Below are 22490 nucleotides of genomic sequence, written 5' to 3'. Positions count from 1 at the left end.
AGTTATAGGAAAGTTTTACAAAAAAAAAACACACAAAATTCAAAAACATACATGAAGTATTTATTTTAATCTATAGTACTAGTACGGTCCATAAAATTAATTGTTTGAAGATTATTTCATGCAAATGTTAACCGTGACTGCGTCTCAAGTGGTCCATACTCTTAGTCCAATTTTGACGTTCTCTTTCCAGCATTTCCGGTATCTCACGAAAAAATGCTTAAATGATGTTCCAGTGCGTCAATTGAAGAGGGATTGTCTGTTTAGACATGAGCTTTAACATAGCCCCACAAAAAATCGCACGATCTAGGCGGCCAATTGCCCGGTCCCAAACATGAAAAAAAATGTTCACCGAACTTGCCTCTCAATAAGTCCATTGTTATGCGTCATCTGTGAAGTCCAATGATGCCATTGGCCCATAAACCGCACGAAACTTTTTTTGGTTGTATTGGTAGCTCTTGCAATGCTTCTGGCTGATCTTCACTCCAAAATCAACAATTCTGCTTATTTACGTACCCATTGAGCCCAAAATGAGTTTCGTCCATAAAATGGAAGAAGCGCGCTATGAACTTTCTTAACAGAGCAAGCATTTCGATAATAAAACTCAATAATTTGCAAGCTTTGTCCGTTTGTAAGACTATTCATGGTTAAATTATAAACCAAACTGAAGATTTTTGACAGTGAAACAAAACACGAAACGTGTGTGGGATTTTTAAACCAGTGTTGCCAAAAATATAAAAAAATCACTCTTTAGAATTTAGTACCACTTCTGCGCAATGCGTTCGCATTTTCGACGTCAGCGTTTTTTTATAATATGTTTTCACAGTTGTTCGGGCGAAAAGCGAAATCAATATAAGGCTTAAGCGTAAACAAGGCGTGCTAAGTATCAACTCTAGGTTGATGCTCAATTCACACGTATTTTTATTCTCTCGGCTTCAGACGTTGTTGAGACACAACGAGGAAACACATGTGTACGCCAGAGATGATAAATGGGGTTGTCAAAATATTATTAAAAACAAGTTAGAAAGGTACCTCTTGTAATCAAAAGGTACCAATTTTTTACTTCACACGGGCATAACTTTAACATATCCAGTTCAAATGTCTACGTCAATGGGTGCATTTTGATTCAAGATTTTAGTTCAACGATAAGGGACTTCCTCGTTATAGCCGAGCCTGAACTCGGACTTTAGCTTGAGAAAGCTCCCATATAGACCGATCTGCTAGTTTTATGTATTGAAGGCGCTTAGAACGCATATTGCAACAGATTGCTTTTCAGCCAGGAATAATGAGCCGCTTTAGTCTTATATATGTCATATCGAAATATGGTCCCCATAGATATACATTTCGATAATTAAATTAGTTCCTCCTACTGATGTATAAATACTTTTTATATGGGCTCACATTCCGACCATTTTTTTAATCTGCATTATGTGTTCACGAAGGGCTTATTTCATTTATTCGATTCAATTTCGATGGAAATGCTGAGTATAGTTCAAAGAGGCTCACAACTAACTCCCTAATTTTGTGTCAGTAGACGGTTCACAAGGTCGAGGCATAAGGTTTCTATACAAAAGGCTGATCCGGCTAAACTTAATGCCATTTTACGTTTTCTAGGGATTTGCAAATGCCGTTTCCAGAAGTTTCATCTGAATCTCTGGAGCTGAATCTACTATCTTCTGGTGGAATTTCTAAGTTTATATCATTAATAATATTAAGAAAATACTATAGGACTTAGAAATACATTTTTGATTATGCCGATAGGTATTGTAATGTCAATTATAGAATTAGAACTCTTTCTTTTCTTCAATCTTCGAATATATATAATAAAAAGTGGCTATTCTCGAAAAAGTATCAAATGCCTTGGGGGGTCCAGAATACTTTCGATGTTCAAAACATATCAAAAAAGAACGAACGTATCAAAATTATCATCATTGATATACGCATTATTTTTTCCACTTTCAATTCAAAATAAATGTTTTATTCTGATTTAACGCTAGAGAAGAAAGAAAAAATTATTTGAATTTCTTATTATTATGGCTACTTTTAAAAAACTTAATTCGTTCTGTCAAATAATTTAATTTTAATGGAATGTTCATCTTCATACTCCTCTGTCTCCTTCGTCGTGCACCTGATCGCTTTCTCGGTCTGCTTGTGAGCTTAGCAAAGCCATCGCTCACTTCTGCCGTCATCCCGCTGCCTTCACCTCTCGATTCGGTTGCGATGACTGTTTCATTGACACAGTCGCTGTCTGAATCCGAGTCAGAAACACCACCTTTACTTAAAGGCTGGGGTCGAACTGTGTATCCCTCAGGTTTATCCGTCTCTTCCTCATTAATTAGTCTGACGACTTGTTGTACGCTTGAAGCATTACTCTCGACTACAGGTGCTAAGGCACACCACACCTATAGGAGGAGAGGACAACACGCTACGGTCTGACGCCACCACCGCAGATGTTGAGTCTTTGATGTCCATTTCTAGCCTACTCCAAAATGCTTTAAAATTTTTTTCGTAATAGGCAGTACCTATTCCGAGATACGAAAATATATTTTTTTTCTTTGAGGAGCGAAATAAAAACACATCCGCTTCACTCAACTATATACAAAATCCTTATTTGTTTTCCATAATACGCTCCTAAGTCGGTTCAGGTCTGGTATTGTGTCTCCACGTGAGTACAGAGCTAGCAGACACGTGAGCTAGCAGACACAGGCTAGCTGCGAAGTCGGGCAATGACATAGAAAATGGCCGAACGTCTGATCGTCTTCCCCACATGCTCTATATATGCTATCACTTGCAGCACCGATTTTGCATAAGTGAGCTCGTAATCCTATGTGCCCCGTTATGATAGCGAAAGATGTAGGGATTTCCAAAGAGGACTAACCTAACCTTACTATGACATCATAAATGAAGTGCTTTTCGAATTTAGTAAAATTGGGAGCATTTTGGCGAAAGATGGTTTAAACATTTTTTACACACACAAATACCATTCATTTAAGACCTTTTTTGCCCAGATCAGTTTATACATATGTATGCTTGGGAGGATTTTAGGGTTGAAGTGGCCCCGGCCAACAAATTGTCCCAACGCACAGTGGGTGAAACCCGAAAAATAACTAGTAAAAAGGAATGGCTAGAGATATTTCATTGAAATTTGGAATGGTAAGAGCTGAGGTATTAGCGAGATCGTGTGCAAAATTTCAAGCCCTAGGTTGTCCGGGCGCCTTTTAGCAGGCTTATAAAGTTGGTCACCGAGGCATTTCAAAAATTTGTTGTGGCTGCCAAATCTTCGTTTATGGTCCGATTTCCAATTCTTTTATGTTGAAAAGTGTTAAAAAATCCCTACATAAAAGGCCGCTGGAGGTCTTCAATATCTCGCCTTGATTTGAGGATATTCGACTTTTAAATTTTTTTGCAATTTTGACGGAGACCTGCTTCGTATTTGGCAATTCACGAAAGCATTTGTGGTTCGATTTCCATTTTTATGCACGATTTGGATTTTTGACATTTTTCAGTTAATAATTATACATTGAAAAAAATGAATATTTGGCATTTTTTGGGAAATAAAAAATATTTTTATTGACTACTCTTCGTTGAAAAAACTTACTCAAATACCTTAATTTTTTCTTTTTTTGCGAAGAGGTCATTGCAGATGCCTTTAAAATGAAATTTGAGTGAGATTTGTCAACTTAAACGGGTGCTATTTGCACCTAAAAATAGGCAATTTTGATTAAAAAAATTGGAAAACCCCATCGAGTTCGCAAACTTACTAAAAAATATCGATCTTGAAACCATCTTTGCCGAAATGGGTATTTTAAGGATTTTTGTTAGAAAATTCGGGCAGAATTTATATTTAGTTTTTTAAAACCTTTTTTTCTGCAAAACTCAGAAAAAATTATTGAAATATCTCTCCGAATATTCCTTTGGAATTTTCTAAATCCAAATCATTAAAATGAAAATCGAACCACAAATGCTTTCGTAAATAGCAAACTACGCTCAAAATTACAAAAAAATAATTAAAAGTCGAACATCCCAGAAACAAGACGAGATATTGTAGACCTTCAGCGGGTTTTGTGTAAAGATTTTTGAGCACTATTCAGCAAAAAACCAAAAAAAAAATGGAAAATAGGACCACAAACGAAGATTTGGCAGCCCAAACAAATTTTGGAAATACCTGCCAAAGACGCCCGGACAACCTAGGACTTTGAAATCTCGCTAACACCTCAGCTCTAACAACTTCAAAGAGATTTCTCTAACCGTTCTCAACCGGCATATTTTTATTATGTTTTTTTTACGATTTTCTCCACTGTGCAATGTAAGATGACAAAATCCACCTCTTATTGCAAATACTTTTAATATTTTCCCAATGAGGCTACATGTCTGTTTAAGAGGATTTTCGGGGATGGCGCGGCCCTCGATATTTGAACCTTATTTTCAATTTAAAATTCTTTGATTACTTCCGAATACCATTATTTGATTGTCATATTGATATGATCGGTGTCTATATCTGCAATACCCTAATTCATGAAATAAGTTATTTTTTATTAGATTCGTGGCTACTTATTCTTCTTTTTACACCCACCACCGAAGGATGGGGGAATATTAATTTTGTCATTCCGTTTCAAACACATGGAAATATTCATTTCTGATCCCATAAAGTGTATATATTCTTGATAGTCGTAAAAATCTATGACGATATAGCCATGTCCGTCCATCCGTCCTTCTGTCTATCTGCTAAAATCACGCTACAGTCTTTAAAGATTGAGCTGAAACTTTGCACAGATTTTTTTACCATAGGCAGGTTAATTTCGAAGTTAGGCTACATCGGACTATATCTTGATATAGCCTCCATATAGACCGATCTGCCGATGTAAGGCCCATAAAACCAAGTTTATTATCCAATTTTGATGAAATTTGAGATAGTAGGTTTTTATACTCTCCACCACAGGATGGGGGTGTTCTAATTTCGTCATTCTGTTTGCAACTACTCGAAATATTCGTCTGAGACCCCATAAAGTATATATATTCCTGATCGTCATGACGTTTTATGTCGATCTAGCCATTTCCGTCCGTCTGTCTGTCCAAAGAACGCTTACTTTCGAAGGAGTAAAGCCAGCCGCTTGAAATGTTGCAGAAATACCTCTTATAGGTGTAGGTCGGTTGGGATTGTAAATGAGCTATATCGGCCAATGCTTTGATATAGCTGCCATATGAACCGATCTTGGATCTTGACTTCTTGAGCCACTGTGGGCCGCAATTTTTATCCGATATGGCTGAAATTTAGAATGAGGTGTTTTGTTATGATTTCCAGCAACTGTGCTTAGTATGGCTGAAATCGGTCTATAACCTGATATAGCTGTCATATAAACCGATCTGGGGTCTTGACTTCTTGAGGCTTTAGAAGGCGCAAATCCTATCCAATTTCGCTGAAATTTTGCATGACGTGTTTCGTTATGATTTTCAACAACTGAGCAAAGTACGGCTTAAATCGGTCCATAAATTGATATAGCTGTCATATAACCCGATCGGGAATCTTGACTTCTTGAGCCTCTATAGGGCGCAATTATTATCTGATTTGGGTGAAATTTTGTACAACGGCTCCACTCATGACTTTCAACATACGTGTCAAATATGGTCTTAATCGGTCTCTAACCTAATACAGCTCCCCTATAAAGTGATCTCCCAATTTAACTTTTTGAGCTCCGAATCGGACCATGATTTGATATAGCTCCAATAGCATAGCAATTCCTTTCCATTGTTTGCCTAAAAAACGACACCGGGAAAAGAACTCGACAAATGTGACCCATGGTGGGGGGTATAAAAGATTTGGCCCGGCCAAACATAGCACTCTTTTACTTGTTTAATTTGGCCCATATCGGTCAAAATTTGGATATAGCTGCCATAAAGTCCGGTCTCTCGTTTTAAGGTCTTGGGACCGTGGAAGGCGCATTTTTTGTCCGATTTCGCTGACATTTAGGATAACCTTCCTTCCCTTAGTAGAGGGTATCCAAAGTTCGGCCCCGCCGAACTTAATGCCATTTTACTTCTTCTTTATTCGCAATTTCCTTTTTCAAATGTAAGCGGATACTACAATGATATTCGTTTCATTTTTTCATCCATTACCGAGATCTGGCTATAAGGAAAATTAGTGTAAGTGTCCGTCATTTCCTAAAACATATTAAACAAATAAAAACGTGCTAAGTTTGGGCGGGCAGAATCCTATACAACCATGGGTCGCTTTTGTGAAGTTGTTTGGACGGATTCTCTTTATAGACAGAAACTAAAAAAAGGATAAAAGGAGGTAGTAACAAAAAATGCCCATGGGTTTTTTATATGCTAGGATAAGAATAGCGTCAACTAGAGCCTCAAGAACTATATTCGGGAGATCGGTTTATATGGAAGCTATATCAGTTTAAGGGCCGATTGGGGCCAAACTTGACAAAATGTTGTGGCAAATACCACATTGAGGCACATTCTCATTTTTCAAAAGACAAGTAAATCATTATTTAATATATTCTATACTATACAACCGGTTTCGGTCATTTGATGCTATTTTTGCAAGAGAATACAAACAAAAATCTGACATGCGCCTTACAACAAAACCAGTACGCAAAAAACATATGATCGTATGTTTTTGAAAAGCGTCGAGTGTACCTTTTACTTGAAGTTAAAGTTAAACATGCAAAACCTAAGTAAAATCCGGTGTCTATTAATGCTACGCAGATACGAAACGTTTTAAAATATTGTAAATAATTTCTTAATAAAGAGATTTTTTACCGTCAGGGTATTTCTAAAATTTTATTGTTTATTTACTTGTAAAACGAAATTTTAATGCTAAAAATTTCTTAATATATCCAAAATGACTTCTGAATATTTTTGGACACAGTTTTTATGAATATGAAATAAAGTGTTCGAGAGTCTGTATTCGTAGTTTTTATAACAGCATTCATATTTTCCCGTTATATATCATTTGTTTCTTTTCACGTGAGATCCCAATTGTTTTGGCCATAATTTCATAAGAACACTAGTGACAGTTTCGCTATTAACAGGGCAATTATTGTATATATCCTCACACGGCTTCGCATTAACGTCTCTTCCGTGTGCAAGCGCCTCTTTAATTGCAGTGCCGTCCAGAAGGTAATCGACCAAAGAGTTCCTAAACGAAAAATAAAATAAAAAGTAAATTAGCATCTATTAAGAAAAGTTACAATCTCAAAACATAAGGATAGGTCCATTTGTATGGAAAAAACACACACACATAGCAGTTGGAAAAATCTCACAATTAACGACGAATCCTTAGGTATTGTGGTCAACACAACAAAATGTATGTAGAAAAAAATTACTCAAAGTTGGTTTAAAAATTTTATTGCGCTTAAAGATTTTCACTTTTGTAATGAAAATTTGCTAAACTACGGGCACTTTCCCTATTACTAAAGAAATTGTAGTTCATATACTAAAAGTAGTTATGGAAATTTCCTCAAAATTTTTCTTACCACCAGTTTAAAAAAAAATTAACTCACGTTTAAAAACACTCCACCGAAAGGGTTTCCCTTTATCATCTTAAATTGTACTCTGCGACGTACCAAAAAAATTTGTATGGAAAAAAATGTAATGTATTGAAAACGTATACTGATATTATTAGCATTGATTTCAACGACATGCCAGTTTTTTTAGACCACCGTAGCGCAGAGGTTAGCATGTCCGCCTTTGACGCTGAACGCCTGAGTTCAAATCCCGGCGAGACCATCAGAAAATTTTTTTAGCTGTGGTTTTCCTAATGCTGGCAACATTTGTGAGGTACTATGCCATGTAAAACTTCTCTCCAAAAGAGGTATCATACTGCGGCACGCCGTTCGGGCCCGGCTATAAAAAGGAGGCCCCTTATCATTGGGCTTAAACTTGAATCGGACTGCACTCATTGATATGTGAGAAATTTGCTCCTGTTCCTTAATGGAATCTTCATGGGCGAAAAGCATATTTGGAAATTGGAAAATGGTTTCACTTTTCCAAATGTGTAATGCAGTGTACCGCAAACAGCTCTCTTTCAACGAGTTTTAGTTGTGTGTGCATTATAGTTAAGAAACACACAAACAAAGAAAAATAACGCGATCTAGTAACATACCCAAAATCAGAGTTTGCACTAATCACTGATTTTGACAGATAGTGCACTCAATTTTTAGTTGTTGGGCAACTGCTCCTACCTGTAAATATCTTGGCTCATAACGTTAACACGACGGTGACCGTTCATTGTTGTCCGAACGTCATGGGATTGGCTTAGCCGAATTTTTAAACTTCCACCATAGGATGGGGGGTTTACTAATTTCGTTATTCCGTTTGCAAAACCTCGAAATATGCACCTAAGACCCAATAAATTATATATTTTCTTGGTTTTCATGACATTTGAAGTCCATCTAGCAATGTCCGTCTGTCTTTCTGTCGAAAGCAAGCTATCTTTCGAAGGAATTAAGCTTGTAATTTTGCACAAATACTTTTTATTTGTGTAGGTCGGTTGGGATTGTAAATGGGCCAAATCGGTCCATGTTTTGATATAGCTGCAATATAAACCGATCTTGGTTCTTGATTTCTTGGGCCTCTAGAGGGCGCAATTCTTATCCAATTTGCCCGAAATTTTCGAGGTTGTATTTTTCTATGACTTCTAACAGCCATAACAAGTACTGCCCATGTCGATCAATAACATGATATAGCTCATATATATTTTGAAAAATTCATTTAAAGAACTTGACAAATGCGATCCATGGTGGAGGGAATCTTGAAAAAGTACTAAATTTCACGTAAATTATTCGAGCAAAGAACCGATGAAATTCCCTGGTTTCTGCACCAGTAATTTTTATTTAATTGAAATATGTCATTATATTTGGAAAAAATATTTAAGTCACTCAAGGATGGCTACGATAGTGGTATCCATTAGCCGGGCGATGATCTGCCTCTGTTTCCAGTGGAGCGGCAGAACCAGAGCCCGGGAGTAGGCTTAGAATGGACTCCAAAGACCCAACAGCTGGGGTGGTGGTATCAGGCCGTAGCATGTTATCTGCTACTGAAATCTTGACTGGTGGAGCGGCAGCTCCAGGCTCCACTAGCCAAAAAACGACTGGAGAGCAGGTACTTTTAATGACGAATGATCCTAAGACTCTCACTAATATGGAGAGAGACTCCCTTAAATGGGCTCGAGAATTCGCTACCCCAAGCACTACACGTCTAGATTCGGAAACTGCACCGCAGTCAGCCAAAAGGCTGCGGTCACCTGGAGGCATCCCATGCCTAAATGAACTAGGGCGAACTATAGTAAGATGGGTCCAAGAACTTTTGCGATTGTCGCTAGGGACAGTTCGCTTATGGCAGTTGTCGACAAGGGAGAAGAACAGGGCTGCATACCTAGGAATAATTGGAGTGGGATAGTCAATGGACTGTCATCAGTATACTCCGATGTCCTAGCGGAATATCCTGAGACTCCTCCAGTTTGTGACGACGCAGGCTGGTATCGGGGCCGATACAGACTAATTGTCTCCATAAAAATGTATTGTTGTGCGCTAAAAAAGATTGAAGAGATCTGGACAGGTGCAGCACAAGATTTACCCAAGAAGGAAAATATTATTTCTCGACCAATGGCGCATGCTTGGATACCAAGGATTCCCTCAGATCCTGAATCGATATACTAAGTGAAAGTAATACCAATCTTTCAACCACCGACTGAAAGATTGGTAGATTGGATGAAGCTGATGGTTACCGGAGACATGCAATATTCGTACCCAACTCAACTCCTCATCAAGTCTGAAGGGGTTGTATCCTACGGATTCAACAAGTTGAAGGTCTATAGAAGCGGTGAGATTGGGGAACCAGGAAATCGCCCTGAAACAATAAAGACAGGTGGGGGACCCGACATGCAGGGCAAACTCCCACATATCAATGAGTGCTGTCCGATTCAAGTTAAAGCTCAACAATAAGGGTCTTCCTTCTCAAGAAAGAAAGGTTGGTAGAATTCCGGTTGGATTTTTTTATTGTAGATGATATTGATTAAGTGGTACATAACTTGGAGGGACCGATGACATCGGCTTTTTTGTCAGCCTAGCCACAGAACAAGAAGAAGGATAAGAGGTGGTGGAACAATGAGCTGAAGGTACTTAGAAAAGATGCTAGATGGGGATTAAATGCCGCAAGCGGTAGTGATAACATCGAACTGTAGGACACGTATAAGGAAAAACTCAGGGCCTATAAAAGGAGCTAACAAAATCCAAACGTGAGGATTTTGCCAAATTGGGTGAGGAACTCGGTTATATAAAGCAAACTTCCAGATTGCGGAGCTGATGGCGAAGGAAAGTCCGTACATGAAGAACTTACAGAGGCCAAATGGAGAGTGGACTTTCACTCCCCGGGTCACCCTATCACATTTGCTAGAGAAACATTTTTCAGAGCACAACCCCAGAGAACATAGCAATTCGTGTTCTATATTCATGGAATATAAGGCCGTTGGTAACGGGTAGGTAATTCATGAAAGTGAATCTTGGGCACTAAACAGGTTTGGACCCTTTAAGTCCCCAGGAGCTAAACGGCATTTATCTGAAAATGCTGCGGGAGGCTATCGACCATCTATGTCATGAATAACTACAAGTGTTTAGGGCATGTACAAAATTTGCCAATGTTATCAAATCTTGGAAAAAGGTTATACCGCAGGTGATTTTAGACCGGAGAGTCTCAGTGAGGAGTCAGGTGGCACTGGCTCTTAATTAAATACTGAGTGCCAATGATACTCGGGATGTTTCTGTTTCCAGGTTAGAGGTGGCTGAGGGCGAGCGTCGGATCTTGGAGCAAGCGGCTCGCCACAACGAGGGATGCATGTTCAATCCCACAAAACCAATGCGGTTGGGGCACTGGGCCAGTAACCCGGCTCCGGAAAACTATGAGAAACAAAGGAATAGTAAAAACGGACGCCCCCCAACGTTGACGACGCACGCAAAGGATAAAAGGACCATGATTTGCGGATCTGCACCTCGAATGTTTGCACTCTTCATAGAGAAGGTGCAGTATACGCGCTAGCTGATGTATTGGAGAAGATTAAGGCAGATATTACCGTTTTACAGGAAGCGCAATGGACTGGGATTGGCATCACTACAACACCAAACGGTGATGAACTATACTATAGCTGCCATAACACGAGGCACGAATTTGGCTGTGGATTTGTGGTTAGTCGGAAACTTAAAAACACCTTGTCTCCAGCTTTACTACGGTAGATGAGAGGCTAGCCACAATCCGCATAAAAGCCAAATTTTTCAACATCAGCCTTATTTACGCCGCGACGGAAGACAAAGACGAGCAGACCAAGGATATTTTCTACGAGCGCCTAGAGAGAATAAAAGGAGAGAGGAGATATCGGGAGAAAAGGAGAAACATTTATTCCGCAAAAAGAAAATGGAAATGGAAGGATGTGAGTGTGATCGGATTGAGATGTACAGAATGAAGTCCAAAAATTCTACCAAAGAAATAAACATCAAACCGATGTCTTTGGTGCAGGCACATCTCCCTGCAGAGACATAGAAGGAAATCTCGTTACTGACATAGATAGCGTGATGAGAATATGGGAAGACAATTTTAAACAAATGCTAGTGTCCGACGATGGCCCCGAAGAGGATATAGCAGAACCAATCAATGATGATGGTATAGAATGGTTACCTTCTAGTCAAAATGAGGTCCAAGTAACAGTGACACGACAAAAGAACATCAAGGCAGCAGGAGCCAGCGGGTTACCCGCTGAAATATTTAAGACCGGACGCGACACGCTGATAGGGGGTATGTGTCAGCTCATCTGCGTAATGTGGATAGAAAAACGCATCCCCGAAGATTGGAACCTCAGCATATTATGTCCTGTACACAAGAAAGGAGACAGGACGGAATGTGCCAACTACAGAGGAATAAGTCTCCTCCCCATCGCATACCAGACACTCTCGAGCGTACTGTATGAAAGATTAAAATCTAAATTCAATGAGATAATTGGCCCCTACCAATGCGGCTTTAGACCTGGTAAATTCACACTGCGCCAAATCCTGGAAAAGACCCGAGAAGGACAAATCAACACCTACCATCACTTTGTTGACTACAAAGCCGCTTTCGATACCGCTATACGTTCAAAGGTATTTCTGAGTTTGGTATCCCTGCAAAATTAATAAGACTCGGCAGGATGACAATTACTGATACACGTTCTTCAGTAAAAATAGAAAAGAGTAACTCCGAACCATTCAATACAAAACGATTTACAGACGAGGAGACAGCCTATCGTGTGATCTCTTTAATTTTCTGTTGGAGAAGATTATACGAGATGCAGATGTTAATAAATATGGCACACTACTCACAAGACAACAAATGCTAGTCGCCTATGCCGACGACATCGATATCATAAGTTGATCACCGTAGAATGGAATGGAATGGATCTGGCAGTAAATGGAGATAAGACAAAATGGATGGTATCAACTCCGGAAACGCCCTGTACAACCGATCCAATAAAGAAAATGTGGAAAGTCGCCTATGCCGACGATATCGATATCAAAGGTCGGTCACCTGAAGTAGTAACTGCAGCCTTTGAAAGAATCGAAAGAGAGTCAGTGAAAATGGGTCTGGCAGTAAATGGAGATAAGACGAAATGGATGGTTTCCACTCCCAAAAAGCCTTGTACAACCGAGCATATAAAGAACATGGAGAAAGTTGGGAACCACAACTTTGAGATAGTCAGTAACTTTATCTACTTCGGCACCGCCGTAACCGAAACGAATGACATCAGTTTTGAGATAAAGCGAAGAATAATACTGGCAAACAGATGCTACTTTGGACTAAGTAAGCAGTTTAAAAACAAGGCCACCTCTCGACAGACGAAGACTACACTTTACAAGACACTCGTACTACCCGTGCTGTTATATGGTTCTGAAGCATGGGTACTTGTGAAAGCAGATGAGGCAGTGCTTAGAGTATTTGAGAGAAGGATTCTTCGTAAAATATATGGACCAGTTTGCGTTAACGGAGAATATAGGCGACGCATGAACTACGAACTGTATGAGCTGTATGACGACGATAGCATAGTTACACGCATCAAAATACAACTGCTGCGTTGGCTAGATCATGTTGTCAGAATGGATGAAGAAGTTCCAGCAAAGAAGTCTTTTGAAGGCAAACACGGTGGTACACGCAAACCGGGAAGACCAAAAGCCCGATGGAAAGATCAAGTTGTGGGAGACACCTCGAAACTTGGTGTCAGAGATTTTAGAATGAGCGCAGAAGAACGAGGCGCTTGGAACGCTATTCTACGTTCGGCTAGTGGAAGAAATATTCTGTCATAGCCAATTAAAGTAAGTAAAGTAAATTAAGGAAAGTTGGAAACCACAACTTTGAGGAAGTCAACCACCTCTCAACAAACGAAGATCACACTATTCAAGACACTGATACTACCTGTGTTGTTATATAGTTCTGAGGCATGGGTTCTTGCGAAAGCAGACGACGCAGTGCTTAGAGTGTTTGAGAGAAAGATTCTTCGTAAAATATATGGATCAGTTTGCGTTTGCGACGATAGGTCAAGTTGTTGGACCACTTGAGGGAGACGCTTCGAAATTTGGTGTCAGAAATTTTAGAATGAGCGCAGAAGATCGAGGCCTCTGGAACGCTATTCTACGTTCGGCTAGTGGAACAAATATTCTGTCATAGCCAATTAAAGAAAGTTATGTAAGTATGGTAAGCATGAAATCTTTAGTTGAATCAATAGTAAGGTCAATATAATTTAATGTTTGGTCCATCCTCAAATGATCCAACTTTCATTCCAACATTTCGACCAGTATCTTCGAATAAATGCTTCAATGTGTGAATTTAATCGGACTTGTTGTTGTATAGACATGCGCTTTAACATAGCACCACAAAAAATAGTCCAAAGGCGTTAAATCGCACGATCCAATTTACCGGTCCCGAACGTGAAATAAAATGTTCACCGATTCAATAAGTCCATGGTTACGCGTGCTGTGTGCCAAAATCGACAATTCTGCTTATTTACGTACCCATTGAGCTTCGTCCATAAAATGGAAGAAGCGCACTATGAACTTTCTTAACACGGCAAGCATTTTGATAAAAAAAAAAATCAATAATTTACCAGCGTTGTTCGTTTGTAAGACGATTCATGGTTAAATTATAGACCAAACTGAAGATGTTTGACAGTGAAAAAAAACATGGAACGTGCGTAAGCTGTTTAAACCAGTGTTGCAAAAAAGATAATAGCTATAAAATCACCCTTCATATATTTTATATTTATTAATTATTATAATAATATTATAATAAGTTCGGCAAAATTGTGTTCGTTTCTTGCTATTAGCATTGTTGGATTTGAATAAAGGAATTAAGATTTTACTTGTTCAAATTCAGATTTGTGCTTTACAACCTACTCTATTTAGGTTGGTCTGCAAAGCTCCGATAAAATTCAGCTGATGATGATTCTGGCGAATCAGAAATCGCAATACAGAAAGCCGGTCAAATGCTTTTGAGCAACATCACACACTTTGACTTACTTTTGAATACTTCTTCTTTGAATAGAAAGCATTGAACGAAATGGTCTATAGCGGGACAATATCCTGCGATGGAATCTTAATAGGATTTTAAGACCAACAAAGAAAACGCAAACAGACAAACCAAACGAACGGCACATCGCATGTGGTGTAGGTATCACCACCTCACAAGACGGCACAGGCAGCATCAGATGATGGCCGGTCTCAGTGCAGAGAACAAATAAATTCGGCAAAATTGTGTTTGTTTGTTGCTATTGGCATTGTTGGATAAGTTGGATTTAAATAACTCAAGTAAGATTTTACTTGTTTTTATTGCGCTTGTGAATCAAGTCGTCTTAAAGAGCCCTGTTCAAATTCAGTTGTGTGCTTTGCAACCTACTCTATTGGGTTGGTGTGCAAAGCACCATGATCCATTTAACAAATTTCTGCTGATGATGATTCTGGCGAATCAGAAATTGGGATACAGGAAGCCGGTCAAATGCTTTTGAGCAACATCACAGATTTTACTTACTTTTGAAAGTTCTTTGCTGTGCTATTCATTGAATAGAAAGCATTGAACGAAATGGTCTAGAGCCGGAAAAATATAGGCGAAAAAGTTGCTGAGTTTATGTAAAATGACAAGGAAATATTTCATTCCATTTTGCTTGGAAAGCTAATTCGGGAGACTTATGTTTTTCATGTATTAAATAAAAAGAGCTAAGATTCGAGTCACCTTATTTGATTCTTCGGGTTGTTCTTGAGGTTCTTAGGGCTTAACTAGATGGAAAATCCTTTCGTTTGCACTCAACCAAATTTGTTATTCAAAACAGCAAAAATGATTGCTAAAACAGCAGATTTTGGCTGCTGGAAATGGAAAAGCACACATTACTGCTGTTTCGGCACATATAGGTCTGTTGTATTAGCGAACATTTCGGTCATCTAAATCAGCAAAGTAAATCTGCTGATTTAAGTACAAAAATCTGCTGAAAACTGTGTATGCTATTTTTAAATGTTGCTTGTTACTTGTTTTGATTACTTAAGGCATTGTTTTAATTTTTTTTACTTTGTGGAAGCTAATTGATCAACATATTCCTTGTACACACGACATCCATTGGTACACATTTCTCTCTTACGTGTATATGACTGTCATGGCCTTTTGTTTCTAAATCTAAAGAAAAAAATATATTGGAAAGTGTACATTCAGTAGTGATTATAAACATCCAAGGAGAAGCACATTAACATTTGTATTTTATTTGTTCTTCTCACATCCTCCTCATAATTAAGCAGCAGTCATTTTCAGCCAACAATAGATTTTTCAGCAGTTAGTCTGCTTCTCTAAAATTACAGAAGTCCTGCTGTAGTAGCAGAACTATTACTATAATAGCAGCAATATTAACTACTAATATTCAGCAGACAGTGTTTACTATTTTTTTCAGCAAACTTTTTTCTATGAGTGTAAGTACAGTTCTTCAACATGGATGGTGGATTCCAACTATCCTTTTAGAGAACCGGGGAGAGTTCTTGTCCATTTAGGAATAACTCATCCGAATTTCAACTTGTTCTACTTCCCATGGCTTCCGAGAGTTTTTTAATGGGTTTGAATACGGTAATCCGAGAGGACCAGACCAATAAATCTACACTTTTATTAGAAAACAAGTAAAAGCGTGTTAAGTTCGGCCGGGCCGAATCTTATATACCTTCCACCATGTCGAGTTATTTTCCTGGCATCTCTTCTTGGGAAAAAAGGATATAAGAAAAGATTTGCTCTGCTATTAGAGCGATATCAAGATATGGTCCGGTTTTGAGCACAATTAAATTATATGTTGGAGACCTGTGTAAAATGTCAGCCAATTCGAATAAGAATTGCGCCCTATTGGGGGTTCAAATAAATAATAATATCCCTAATACAAATGAGGAGATCGATTTATATGGGAGCTGTATCAGGCTATAGACCGATTCAGACCATAATAAACACGTATGTTGATGGTCAAGAGAGGATCCGTCGTACAAAACTTCCGGCAAATCGGATAATAATTGCGACCTCTAGAGGCTCAAGAAGTCAAGATCCCAGATCGGTTTATATGGCAACGATATCAGGTTATGAACCGATTTGAACCTTATTTAAAACAGTTGTTGAAAGTAAAAATAAAATACGTCATGCAAAATTTCAGCCAAATCGGATAGGAATTGCGCCTTCTAGAAGCTCAAGAAGTCAAGTTCCCAGATCTGTTTATATATGACAGCTATATCAGGTTATGAAACGATTTGAACCATACTTGGCTCAGTTGTTGGATATCGTAACAAAATAGGCCTTGCAAAATTTCATTCCACTCGGATAAGAATTGCGCACTCTAGAGGCTCAAGAAGTCAAGACCCAAGATCGGTTTATATGGCAGCTATAACAGGTTATGGACCAATTTGAACCATACTGGGCACACTTATTGGATATCATAACAAAACACGTCGTGCAAAATTTCATTCCAATCGGATCAGAATTGCGTACTCTAAAGGCTCAAGAAGTCAAGACCCAAAATCGGTTTATATGGCAGCTATATCAGGTTATGGACCGATTTGAACCATACCTTACACAGTTGTTGCATATCATAACAAAGCACATCGTACAAAATTTCATTCCAATCGGATAAGAATTGCGCACTCTAGAGGCTCAAGAAGTCAAGACTCAAGATCGGTTTATATGGCAGCTATATCAAAACATAGACCGATATGGTCCATTTACAATACCTACCGACCTACACTAATAAGAAGTATTTGTGCAAAATTTCAAGCGGCTAGCCTTACTCCTTCGGAAGTTAGCGTGCTTTCGACAGACAGACGGACGGACAGACGGACGGCCATGGCTAGATCGACATAAAATGTCACGACGATCAAGAATATATATTTACTTTATGGGGTCACATTTGGCATGATGTGAACTAAAAATTCTTTCACTGCATTGTCCGTTACATCTCTTTAGAAATGGTGATCTATTCCTTGAGTATTCTTACTAGAAATCGCACCATACCATGAAAAAACACCCGAAATCCATTATGTTGCGTGCATCAGGATTTATAGCCTTTAAAGTATACTGAGAGCCAAGTTGATTGTTTAGAGGCCGTCGCATGTATTTTTTAACTATGCAAATTGAACAAGAAACATAACCTTCAGAATATTTTAGAGGCCATAAGTCCTAATGGAGACAACATAATGGGTATGGGGAGCTTTTTCATGGTATGCTGGGGGCCCTTAAAGTAAGAATACTCAAAACAAAATGGATCACCATTTCTATAGAGATGTAACGGAAAATTCAATGAAACAGCAACTGGGCAGCAACGGTGTGCCTTCAGCTTTCCCCTGAGGGCGTTGAAATCCCAACCCCATATCAGTCAGGAATCCACAAGAAACGGGAAACTTCTAGAAAGCAGAATCGAAGAGGGACTCCAGAATGTGTTAGTTCAACCTATGAGTATCAATTGTGATGATTCTTACGGATTCAACAAGCGTGAATACAAACAAAAAGGCAGGCGTTGTAGTTCGACTGCAGCAAATGTTCAATGAGTTGTCATGTCATTGACGATAAGTTCTATACGCCAACTGAATCACCAAATCGAGTACTTTTTTGAGCATGATTTGAACAACAATTATGACCAACTGAGATTAAGGAAACAGGGTGCAGGAGAGACGTCACTTCAGTGAGAGGAGTGACATCCCATTTGAAAAGTTTAAGCAGTCTTGCCATTATAGCTCATCCTGCCTTTATTCTGATGCCCGGAACAGGTTGCCCAAAATCTGTTCATTAATTTCTTACTCATGGGCTAATTATTGGTTGAGTAGTCAATTGTTCCGCACTGAAAATTTTTAAGAACTATCTGCAGCTCTGAATGACTACCCAAAAGCTTTCTAATGCTTGTAGAACCACTCGAAAAAAGATGAATCTCCAATCAACATTGCCCGAAACAACCAGTGCTGTGAGCGTGCGACCAAAGTTACACTCATAGAAAATGTTTGCTGAAAATTAGTAGTTTGAATAACAAATTTGGCTGGGTGTATGCAAGACTTTTACAAATCCTGCCTCAACAAGGACAACCTCCCACTAAGATTCATCCTCTCCGATGACAACGTCAATATCTTGCGTCCTTGTGTGTTTGATGGTCCTATGTAATGATACATATGTGTGGCTCTTAAGCTTGTGTTCAATTATATAACTGCTTATAGTAACTTTAAAAAATTGCCCAAAATGCTGAAATAAAAATTTCTAAATCATTTTGTGCGTGAGGTTTTTCTATTATCGAATCACCACATATGTTAAATTTTATTTAATTTTAAATAAAAACTCATCTATATATGATACAGGGATATGAGGTTGTAAGAAAGTCATCACCTTAGTGTCTATCCATGCGTCCGTCTATTGTAATCATGCTACAGCCTTCAAAAATATTGATATTAAGCTGAAATTTGGTACAGATTCGTATTTTATCTATTCACAGGCTACGTTCATAGGGCTAAATCGGACCATATTTGGATATAGCTGCATTAGAGACCGATTAAGGGTCTAGAGCTCAAAACATCCTCATTTATTATCCTATTTTGCTGGGTTTTTCTTGCCAAATATGGTCTCGCTTGGAGTATATTAAAGTAAAGCTGCAATATAGACAGTCTCCCGGTAAAGGGTCTTAAGGCCATAACATGCGCAATTATAACCCGATTTCGATTAAATTTGGAACCGTGAGTTGTGGTTCAGATCGTACTATACTTGGATATAGCAGCCAAATAGACCGATATAGCGATTTTGGGTCATAAACCTACAAAAGCCCTATTTTTTACCAGATCTATTGAAATTCGGAACAGTATTAGATCGCTTGACATCCATGGCAAATACGATTATGATCGGACTATACTCAAGTATAACTGGCATATAGACCGATTTCCGGGTATTGGGTCATAGGCCATAAGAGTCGCATTTATTACCCGATTTCGATGAAATGTGAAAAAGTGAGTTGCACCAGGTTTCTCGATAAACGGACCGAGTATGATCCGCATGCGACTTTAGTTAGATATAGCTGCCATATAGGCCGATCTGTCGATTTAGGGTCTTAAGCTCATAAAAAGCGCATTCATTAACCAATTTCGCTGAAACTTGGAGCCGAGAGGTCTTTGACATCCATGCCAAATATTTGCTCGATATTGGATTTTTATCCGAATTCCAAATATGCCATTGTTCGCATTTGTCAAGTGCATTGCACGGTTTCTCTTTATAGGCAGAAACTAGAAAGGATCAAGCAACAAACTTGATTGATTTTTTTTTTTTTAATTTGGTTAGGATTTGCTTCCAGTACATGCTTAGGAAGTAAAACCGGATGATCCGTTTTTATATGAAAGCAATATCGGTTTAGAGACGGATTCAGACCATACTTTGCATATATGTTGGATGTTATAGGAGAAAACATTATGCAATATCGAATAAGAAGAACGCTCTCTATGTGTATATGTGTGTTTATCAGGTAATAGACTGGTTCACACCATACTTTGAAAAAATCTTGAAGGTCGTAGGTGAAATTATGCACAATTTCAACCAAATCCGATAAGAATTGCGCCCTTAAGAGGCTCAAAAAGTACAATAGGGAGATCGGTTATTATGGGAGCAATATACGGTTATGGACCGATTGGGACTATACTTAACAATAGTTTTGAAGGCCATAAAAGACGCAGATTGCAAAAAAAATATAGCGAAATTGGAAGAGAATCGCACCCTCTGGAGGTTAAAAAATGAAATTCGGGAGATCGTTTAATGTGTTGGCTTCATAAATATATAGTCCTATAAAGACGGCTATTAAGAATATATAATCGGAATTGATTATTGCTTGATGTTGATCGTAAGGGCAGAAATAATATGTATATCTCTTGCCCTATGAAGCTGTGAAAAATAGCGGAGCCAAAAAAAATTGCCGGAGCTGAACCATTTTTCCTGGAGCGAAATAGAAAATAGGCACCCGCTCCGGATCCCCAATATTGGCGGAAAGTGTATCTTTCTTGTAATTGAATTGGTCTCCGAGTCAAGATCGACGAGATAGTAGATTTTATTAGTCGGAAGGTCGTATAGGTTGCAGCGATTCAGGAGACAAAACTGACCCACACCTTCAGCCTGCGCAGTTCTCACGGATAGAATGAGCTACGCAAGGATCGCATAAAGAGTGGAGGTGGGGGATTGCAAATTGCAAATTTTACCCTCGAAAATTCCACTAAGGAACAGGGGCAAAGTCCTCACATATCAATGAGTTCAGTCCGATTCAAGTTTAAGCTCAATGATAAGGGGCCTCCCTTTTATAGCCAAGTCCGAACGGCGTGCCGCAGCGCGACACCTCTTTGGAGGGAAGTTTTACATGGCATAGTACCTCACAAATGTTGCAAGCATTAGGAGGGGAAAACCAACGTTGAAAATTTTTTCTGATGGTCTCGCCAAGATTTGAACCCAGGCGTTCAACGTCATAGGCGGACATGCTAACCTCTGCGCTACGGTGGCCTCCGGAGGTGGGGGATTGACATTCATGATACACCATTCCGTGCGGTATGAACCTACACGCAAAAAAACAAATTCGTTTGATCTAAAGGAAATTATCGAGATTTGCCCAATCTGATAGAGGAAGAATACTTCTTTGGAATAATATACCACACGATACTCAATGCATCAGCAACACTATTACATTTAAAAGACGGGTATTTCAATTTTTAACTATTTCATTTCTTAAAATTTTGTTTTAAAATTTTTAAAAATTATAAATTTATCTGTGCCTTTGTTAAATTTACAATTACACACGTCTGTTTCTTTTAACACTTTTTTAAACACTATTTTGTTCCACTTTTTATTTATTGTAACCTAGTTTATATATTACTAACCTACTCATAGTCAGATGTATTATATAACAAAAAATCTACTCTCAAATTATAGGATTATTATCTTGTAGTGTAGACAATAAATCCACAAACAAATAAATAGGTAAAGTTCCTTTCTGAAAAATTTTGGGCTTTGTTTACAATAAAAGTACATGTTTTTTGCCACAAATTCTTGCAAGAATTTGTGACAAACATAATGTTTTTTACCACGACAATACCTTTCAACTAGTGTTTCTTTTTTTGTAAATTAATTCTAAGTCAAATGTTTAAAATGGATTGTGTATATTGAAATGGATGTCAAGTTCAATTTAATGTTGTAACATAATTCAAACTCCAATTTTTACGAATTATAAACAGATCTGAGTTGGTAAGTCGAACTCTTTCAAAGTATATTTGGATTTATTTCGGTGTTATGTTCAACAATTATATCAACTCCATTTTCGCACAACTCCATTATGGTTTTGTATGGGTTTTTCGCAAATTTGAATACGTACTTTGTGATGGATATTCTTTATCGCCTAAATTTTATTAAACAATGTATGTGCCTTTGAAATTCATGTTGTGACTTCTTGCATCTGGCAGCCATATATGTTTAGCTCCAACGATTTTTGCCGTCGGACATACCAGCCTTTTTGTACCGAAACTTTAAAAATGTACACTTTCCTTCGCACTCGTCCGAGCTGCTCAATATTCTGACCTATGGGCCTATGGGTCTGCTTGGGATAATCTCCTCTTCTACGTACACAGTAATATGCAATAGTGCGAATATTTACTTAGTGATAAAAGTATTTTGTTTGTTGTAAAAATTTCCCAAACGTTTTCTTTTTTGGCGTGCATCTCGCCTGCGTCTGGCGCTAGTGACCCCAACTTGGAGTGTACGGGGATAGCTGTCAGGTCCGGTAGTGCCGGAAAAGAGCTATACAACGCGTACATACCGGCGGTTGTTAGTTGTGACCCAGTTAATGGCCAAGCCTACAAGCCCGACTTAAGTGCGCTACTATTTGGCCATAATCGCCTGGTTTTAAGGAACTGAAATTTCCATCACGTTTCGTGAAATTCTCCCCTATGTAAATACCAGCGGGGCAAAGG

The 22490-nt window shown here is 38.5% G+C and overlaps 1 protein-coding gene across 1 annotated transcript in view; it reads right to left on the bottom strand.

Moving 5' to 3' along the window:
• Positions 1–6784: 6784 nt before the first annotated feature.
• Positions 6785–22490, bottom strand: part of LOC106088358 (uncharacterized) — a 53866-nt gene continuing 38160 nt past the window's right edge. The window contains exon 5 of the mRNA XM_013253835.2: positions 6785–7144. Coding sequence (XP_013109289.1) covers positions 6955–7144 — 190 coding nt within the window. The 3' untranslated portion in view covers positions 6785–6954. The remainder of the gene's footprint in view (positions 7145–22490) is intronic.

This window comes from Stomoxys calcitrans, chromosome 2 (genome assembly GCF_963082655.1).
Source record: "Stomoxys calcitrans chromosome 2, idStoCalc2.1, whole genome shotgun sequence".
Lineage (NCBI taxonomy): Eukaryota > Metazoa > Arthropoda > Insecta > Diptera > Muscidae > Stomoxys > Stomoxys calcitrans.
This window is presented reverse-complemented; position numbering and strand designations above follow the sequence as displayed.